This window comes from Apteryx rowi, unplaced genomic scaffold (genome assembly GCF_003343035.1).
Source record: "Apteryx rowi isolate R43461 unplaced genomic scaffold, aptRow1 scaffold_97, whole genome shotgun sequence".
In the NCBI taxonomy this organism is placed as follows: Eukaryota; Metazoa; Chordata; class Aves; order Apterygiformes; family Apterygidae; genus Apteryx; species Apteryx rowi.
In genome coordinates this window covers 251,613-259,684 of record NW_020451282.1, presented here as the reverse complement: position 1 = coordinate 259,684, position 8,072 = coordinate 251,613, and the positions used below count along the sequence as shown (strand labels likewise).

The 8,072-nt window shown below is 35.8% G+C and overlaps 1 protein-coding gene across 1 annotated transcript in view; it reads left to right on the top strand.

The window, feature by feature from the left end:
* The first annotated feature begins 2,221 nt into the window (after positions 1 to 2,221).
* The window catches only part of TRMT44 (tRNA methyltransferase 44 homolog), a 30,710-nt gene continuing 24,859 nt past the window's right edge, over positions 2,222 to 8,072 (top strand). Inside the window, exons 1-3 of the mRNA XM_026054761.1 lie at positions 2,222 to 2,303; positions 3,216 to 3,435; positions 4,738 to 4,806. Of these exons, the coding sequence (XP_025910546.1) occupies positions 3,220 to 3,435; positions 4,738 to 4,806 (285 nt within the window). The 5' untranslated portion in view covers positions 2,222 to 2,303; positions 3,216 to 3,219. The remainder of the gene's footprint in view (positions 2,304 to 3,215; positions 3,436 to 4,737; positions 4,807 to 8,072) is intronic.

Genomic DNA, 8,072 nt, shown 5'->3' with positions numbered 1-8,072 from the left:
GCCGCAGAGCCGGACTTGGGCGGCGCTGGCCGCGCAAACAGCTCGGCGCCTGAAATCACTGCGATTAACCTAGTTACAGACTTGTAAGGAATGACAGCGGCCTTTGAGAACGCAGAGCTAATAAAAAAAAAAAAAGCAGCTGTCACACCTGCCTGACCAAGTTTGAGCTGTGCGTGTCTACTTTCGTGTTGTTTAGTATTGCTTAAAAATGGAGCTTAATTGTTTTTCCCAGGCATTTACTCTGTATAATGAAAATATGTAGTAGTAATTTCTCTTAAAATAAAAAACTATACATAGAGAATAGGAGTTGGAACCTGTTTAAGATCCATTTCTCAGACTGTGTTGTCGTGGGTTAGATTCTGCTGTTAATGTTTGGAGAAGCCTCGGAATTCCAGAGCCGGTTAAATTCGCTGCTCGGAAAGGCCTGTAGTCACTTATGGGGCAGGTGACGCAGAAAGGTCTTACGGCCTAGGGTGCTTGCTCAGGACTGACAGCGGCTTCAGAAAGAAGTGTGTGGTGGTGGTGGTTTATTTTTATTGTTTTGGTTTAAAGAAGAGATGTTCTAGAGCTACTTCTCCTTTTTCTTACAGATAGGATCTTTAGATTTGTTTGCTTTTTCTTTTTAATAAAGACTTTGGAATTTTAAATCAGGAGATTGACTAAGGATGGGCTGAGATAGTAAGATTTATGTTTACCAAGACTGTTAATCATCTTTTCCTAGCTTGCTAATAAAATTTTGAAATTCATTGAAATTTTGGCTACTCAGCAAGGATGACATTCTCAGTTTGGAGATTTGCAGCTGTTCCTTTTAACTAGCATCAGAATAAACATTCCAATGAAACATTTTCAGAAAAGAGAGCTTACTGAGTTATTATGTATGATTAATGTCCAAAGACACTGAAGCGTCTTTACCCCTTGGGTAAATAATTACTAAAAAGATTTTTGCAACTAGTTTGTAAAGTAACACATAGGTCTTTTAAGGCAGTAATGCTAATTGTTTTAAAGCAATGCCATATAGTAAATGTTTCTTACAGTAATATGGAAATAGTAAGTGTTTTTAGAGTCATTTTATAGGAAGGACATAGTAAAATAAGATGTTACGATTAAAAAGCAATAGCATGTGAGTACTAGGTTGTATCATGCCATTCATATTTTGCTGCAGCCTCCTTTGTTTTTATTTGTTGGTTATTTCAAATGAAGAACAAAAAGCCTGTTTTTACTTGTGGGTAGGAGTTAATCATGATATGTATGGGTGATAATAGAAAATGAAACCTGACAAATAGAAGTTGCAGAATATCTTCTTGAGAGCTGGTAGAGGCATTTAAGGTCATGGCCAGCTGTTACTCTGCCCATCTCCACTGTCCCCAAATCTCTAATGTTTGGAATTCTGTCCCTGGACATAAACGTTTTGTTCTGTATATGATGTACTTTGTGTCTGTAGGATGGCTGCTGAACATAACTAAGTATAGAACATAATACGCGAGCCCTTACCTAAACTCAAGTCTTCTCAGGTCGTCTCTCTTCAGAGTTACCAATTACTACTATAAATGAAAGCTAGGGACACAGACTGTGTTTTACACTGTGCTTAGGATAGGAGCTCTAACTGGAGAAGCTGAATGTTGCTGAAACTGAAGTGTAGATATGCTTTGTTGTAATCAGACATTAGATACTGTGTTTGAACACACTAAAATTTCTAGATATTGATAGTATCATCGATTACTTCTTAATGCTGCACTGGTTGTATATCTATAACAAGAGTGATCTATCTGTCTCCACTAATTTGGAATGTGCTCCCAGTCTAGTCTTACTAGGAGGTGGGGGAAAGCAGCAGTTTTGTGCTAGAAAATGACTATGACAATATCTGTATTATATAGCTTTCACTGTATGCAAATGTTCAGATTTAAAGAATGTGATTAGTCTTAGTAATCAGGGTCTTAGAAATTTTGGAAAACATCATGCAGCAGAATGCTAGATTCTGAGAATTCAAACAGTTCAGTAGTTTCAGATGTTAGGCGAATGGAGAAATGAATCTGTTCTTAGCATTGTTCTTCTTTCTGCATTGTCTTAGACCTTGCCTTAGTAGTTTGCACTTATTAGGAAGGAAACAAAAACTTACTTTTTGTGGCTAAGCAACAGGATGGTTTGAACCATGGAATAATATTTCACTGTTTACGAATCTTTTCAGATGCCTTTAATGGGACTGTGACCTTTCTACCTTTGGAGGAAAACAGTGAAGGAAAGTACCAGATTAAAAAGTGCAATATTTATCAAATTCAACTTACACACATAAAAGATGAGGAATGGTAAGTCTGGAAGTGGGAGAGGAAGCAAACCCTTTGTTCAGGGATCACAGCATGTGCTGTTATTGGTATCTACTTGATTTGGTTTGCATAATTGGTTCACGATTAGTAAATAACAGTAATGATGTGGTCTTAATACTTAGTGTTCAATTGAAAATGAAACATTTGAAAAAACAAAATCAATGCAAAACAAATCTTTTTTCAATATTCAGTGTGTATATTGACTCTGTGTGTGTGTGTGGTCTAGAAAAAGTTTGAGAAATCTGACATTGAAGAGCCAGCTTACCCCCCTGAGAGAATTTGTGTTCTTTGGTTTTTAGTAAGCTTGAGGCTAGAATTGGAAATTTCTGTTTGGAACCTACTGAGCTTCAGTCATTAAAATATGGAACACTGCTGCTTCATCCTGCAGTGCGTATGAGGACATGATTATATCCACTGGTGGCTTGCATAACTTTAAAGAGACCTAAGTTAAAGATCATGAAATGTGCTTAATGATAATTTTTCCTGCTAAATTTACTGGTATTTTCATGAATTATTCACTGTTACTTGTTAGCCTTTGGATTAGCTTGTTGAATCAGGTTGTTCATCATATATAAATCCGTAGTCTGTTTTTGTGGTAGATCTAGAGTAGACTCTCATATATAGTGTTTGAGTTAGCAGATAATGGGCTAAAAAAATTCAGGGGAGACTGTTCCATTATTCAGTAAGTTCATTTCTTATTTTTTCTTTTGTTTTTGTGCATTACGTACTTCTTTATTCCTCAGTCTACTCTTACACCTCTGTTTGATCATCTGATTTTTCTCCATTTAAATAATATGACAGATAAATTTTGAATGATTTTGTTTTCTCTTCTCGAGGTAGCTAAGATATTAAAACACACTGTATTTATACAACTTTTTTATTTTATTTTGAAAGGTCTATGTCTATTATAGTGTCATCTTCAGAAAATTGGTTTTCAGATGGAATTGCATACCCCAAACTAGCGTGGCTTGGAAATGAGCTGCTGTCGAAACTGGCTAAATGGTCTGTGGAGAAAAAGCACAGTGAGTTTAAAAGTACGCTTTCACTCATTCCTGTGACAAAATACAGCAAGGTTTATCAAGAACTTAAAGAAAAATACAAAGAGATGGTAAAGGTAAGTTTGGCAATAAAAGGCAATCATAACATGCTTTTCTGGCATTATTTATTGTTTAGGTGAAACTGCTTCTTTCACTAAAAACTTTTTTTTTTTTTAACTAAAAGAAGCAGTTTAATTTAAATGTATGTATTAGTTCAGGTTTTGTGATGTTTTTGTGTATGTAGAAGAAAAAAACAATTTGGGTTTTTACAGTATTTGGAAGAACTGAACTGGAAAGCAAAATTTTTGAGCCACTAACTGCCTGGCGAGTTAGAATATTTTCCAGAATGTCTCCCTTCAGATAAAAAAAAAAAGCAATTCATGAAGTCAGTGGAGAAAGGCACTAAGTCATCTGCATTAAAAAGCACAAGTATGATACCTACTTCTCCACAGACTCCAAGAATCTGTAAGCAGCATTGGTTAGTGAGCAGGTTAAATTTCTTATTACTCTTAAATTTAGATGCTGTATCCATAAGTACTTCTGCCTTGGAGGAGTAATGTTTTAGTAGTGTTTCATTCTTGACATCCTTAAAAATAACAACAGTCATCCTAAATAGTCTATGAAATAATATCTGTATCCTTATACACCAAACTTCTGCTACGTACAAAAAATGGGTAAACATTTCTGTAAAATATTAGTGTGAAAATATTAAAAGGGTTTGCTGTTGATATTTTTATGCTAATAAAAAGATACATATTAAAGGAAAGCTGGACTTGTGGGTAAGGTACTGGCTTGTGAACAGGTTAAGTCTTCAACTCTGCAGTAAACATTGTGTACTCTTGAGCAGATCATTTTAATCTTTTTCTCAATTCCTCATTTACAAAAGAGGAATAATACCTCTCCTTTCTGCCTCTTTTGCATCACGTTTTGGCTTTTCATGCTCTTGTGCCAGGATGATTCTATGCCCTGATATGTTATGAAAATAAGCTTACCAATAACAATGTTATTGATGCTGCATGTAACAGGCAGAATGAGTATTTTTTTTCCTTAGAATTGCAGTAAGCAAAAGGATACATGGATGCTCTATTACAGTACAGTGAGGCAGTTTACTTGTTGTGAGTTGCACATATGGAGTCATAACTTTCTTGGAAACTTTATTAATTGAATGACAGTAGGCATTCTTTATCCCATTGCTCTTTTGTGTAACTCATAAAAACTAACAGTGTTTACATTCTTTTTGTATTTTTTTTAATGAGGTTAAAATGCAAAATTCATGAAGTTTAGAGCCTGTTAAAGGGTATGAGTATCCAAATCATTCTGAGCATGCTATTCAAATTAGTTCAGGATGGCAGGGTAACATTTCCTCTGTTTTTCTGAAGGTGTGGCCTGAAGTAACGGATCCTGAGAAATTTGTGTATGAAGATGTTGCCATTGCTGCTTATCTGCTGGTAAGGAGCTGCTTTGTGTAAGTAGGAAAAAATAAAACTTCTCTCAAGAACATCATTACTTTCATTTTATTGTTATTGCATTCTTTAAAATAGAATAACATACAGTTATTACAGATCTGCAAAGAAAAAAAAGGGGCAGGGGAAAAGAAAAGTTTTTTGGTTGTGTTTTTTTCCTTTTTTTCATTTAAGAGGAGAGACAGTTCTTATTACAGTGTTCTCAAGTGCAACTTAAACAGTAGAATTTGTGGCTATAACTCAATTCAAACTGAGTTTGAGATGCTCTTAAGCGTACTACCAAAGAAGGATAAAGTACAGATATTTACATATAATGAATGATTACAAAAAACAGGCCTTTAAAAATGGAATAAAGTGAAATGTGAGAGTACAATCAAAATTGGTGAAAGTGTTTTTTATACTGCCCTCTGCCACAAAAAATAAATGCAATAAATGAAAATTGAATTCAGAGGAAAAATGAAACTTCTCTGTGAACATGTCATAAAGATTTGCAATTCTCTATCACAGGAGGTTGATGACCTAAGCAGACTAACTGTATATTTAAAGTGATTAGGTCCAAAAGCACCGAGATGTCAGAGAAATAGTGGTTAGTGTCCAATCTGGAGATAAGCTATGGTTTTATACCCATTTCTACCACTTATTTGTTAATTAGGTACTAAAAATTTTCTCACTGCTTTGTCTTTCCCTGATAAAATTTCAGGTCAAATTCCATCCTCAAGTACAGTATAAAGGCCAACTGTAGTAGGTTTATGAACATCTAGGAATGCAGAGAGATGCTTGGAGCAGTTTCCTAAGGCAGCTAACTAGGAAAGAATCTATGAAAATGCTACCATGTACAGTCACTAGAAACTTCAGGTTTGTAGACAGCATCTAGATTTGTCACTATGTAGGCATGAAAATGTTTTCCTGACTACAGTCAGGAGTGCAGTAAGAGTATGTCTACTTTGAAGTGTATGTAGAGACCTGTTGCATCTTCTGTAAATCAATATTTGTAAATAAGCTGTCTCATTTACAGAACTCATTGAGGACTAATTTATTTTGTTAATGGGCTGTTTAAACTTAGAACTTCAGTTTCTTATCCTGTAGAGACTTTTAGGATTGTCTGAGGAAGCCCGGCTGACCTACTTTCAAAATCTTAATTATTGAATTGGTGTGATAAAACTTTCTCCATCAAGTGAAATGCTGATCATGACATTCATTTGTGGAAAGATCTATATAATAGACATATCTTACATTATTTTTACCACTTTGATAGTATTAGTTGTTGAATGTTAAAAATCAGAAAATTCATTCTTGTTCATTATGAATTATAATAGTTGTGGCCACTGGAAAAATCTGGCATGATACTCTTGAAAATCTGTTTTGCAAACTTTTGTGCACATGAGTGTTAGTTTGCAGTGTTTTATGTGTTTTTGCTAATGTTTTTGCTAATGTGTTTTAGCTAAAGAAATGGTAATTTTCAAGAAGTTACTAAAATGATCCAGTAACTGGCTTAGCTAAAAGGAAGCTTAATATATGATATTAATAACCTAACTTCTTTGCAAAATTTTCAGATATTGAAACACTACATAGTAACTCATTGTTTAGAAATATTAAACAGGTGTTTAAAAGAGGGTAGGTCCGATGTTAACTCTTTATGGATTTATGTTAACTAGATTGAGATGATGGGGGGGGGCTGGGGGCATCTGACCCTCATTTTATTCTGCAGTCATAAGAAGTTTACCAGCTGTCTAGGCACATGCCCAAAGAAGTACCTATTCACTTTGCATCATAAGGAGATCAGCAGAGAATGGAGGATAGGTTTGATCTGTGTAGGAAGTGGTAAGGGCTTTCCGGGATACAGCCCGGAGTGCAAAAGTGTGGTGACTTGTACATTAAAAACCACAAATGCAACCTGATATTCTCATGGGATATTTGCAATTTCTTTCTCTCCAATAAAACTGCCACTCGCTAATTTGCCAGTTTTACAGACATCAGTTTTCTTGGTCAGGTATTCTTGACTATTTCTGCTTCATAAGAAAAAAATAAGTGTGCAGAGTTGATGAATGACTCTTTTGTAGCATCTCATTGAAAAAAGCTTATCTGACAACAATGGCAGGAGATTTAATTCATTTCCTGCAGACAAACATCTGGCTATTAAGATTAACTAGTTATAAATTACATAACTATATAAAACTAACTACTTTAATATGGAGCAGGGCCTAAAACTGGGCTAAAAGCTTTGAGTTCACTTTGGTTGATCTAGAATTTGGGGCAACTGAATGTTGCTAGGCAAGTTACTTGTTGCCTATTCAGTAGAAAGTGATGTTACATGTACTAATCTAGTACACAGAACTTTTTTTTTTCTTTTTCTTTCCTTAACTCTGCCACCAGTTCTTTCTTTACCTTTTGTACAATGGGTATAAATACTTTCATGGTGCTCCTTACGGAGACACCATTGAAGCTTACTTGCTACTTCCCTTACTTCCTCTGTTCACCTTGTGTGCCCTTTATTTTAGCAGCTTATTTTACATTTATGCTTTTCTAGCCCAGTGTTGTATAGCTGTGATTTATTTCAGCTTCTAGTGACTCAGAAGTGAGTGGAGGATGCTTAATAGTTCATGATAGGCTTGATGTTTTGCAGCATGTTTTTTTTTTTTCCCTTCCATAAACAGTTTAAAGCCTCTTTCCTCCAGTTGATTTCTCTGTGAGTGCAGTGACTGCCTTCTGTCACATCTGCACTGTCTCCCAGCACTCTCCTTTAATTTCCAGTATCCTTTGCAGGACTATTAAAAATTGGGAACGTACCTGCTAATCTGTTGCTGTTGTAATGCCCTCCTTCCAAATTCATTTTGGTCAGTTTCCCTACCTGTGTTGTACCTGAGACAAACTTTGACAGGTTGAGAATCTATTGTTGTACTGGGTTTTGAAAATAATCTTTATCCTTGTCACCGTATGTTAATAATAAGCCATGGGTGCTTATGAATAGCTCTTTGACGCTCGACTGCAGGATCCTAGAGATGGGATATCATGTACTGTAATGCAAATTAAGTCTAGATGGGTAAAACACTCCAGTGATATGTGTGGGTTAGATGAGTGGACAGTGAGGTGGATTGAGACCTGGCTGAATGGCAGAGCTCAGAGGGTTGTGATCAGCAGCACAGAGTCTAGTTGGAGGCCTGTAGCTAGCAGTGTCCCCCAGGGGTCAGTACTGGGTCCAGTCTTGTTCAACTTCTTCATCAATGACCTGGATGAAGGGACAGAGTGCACCC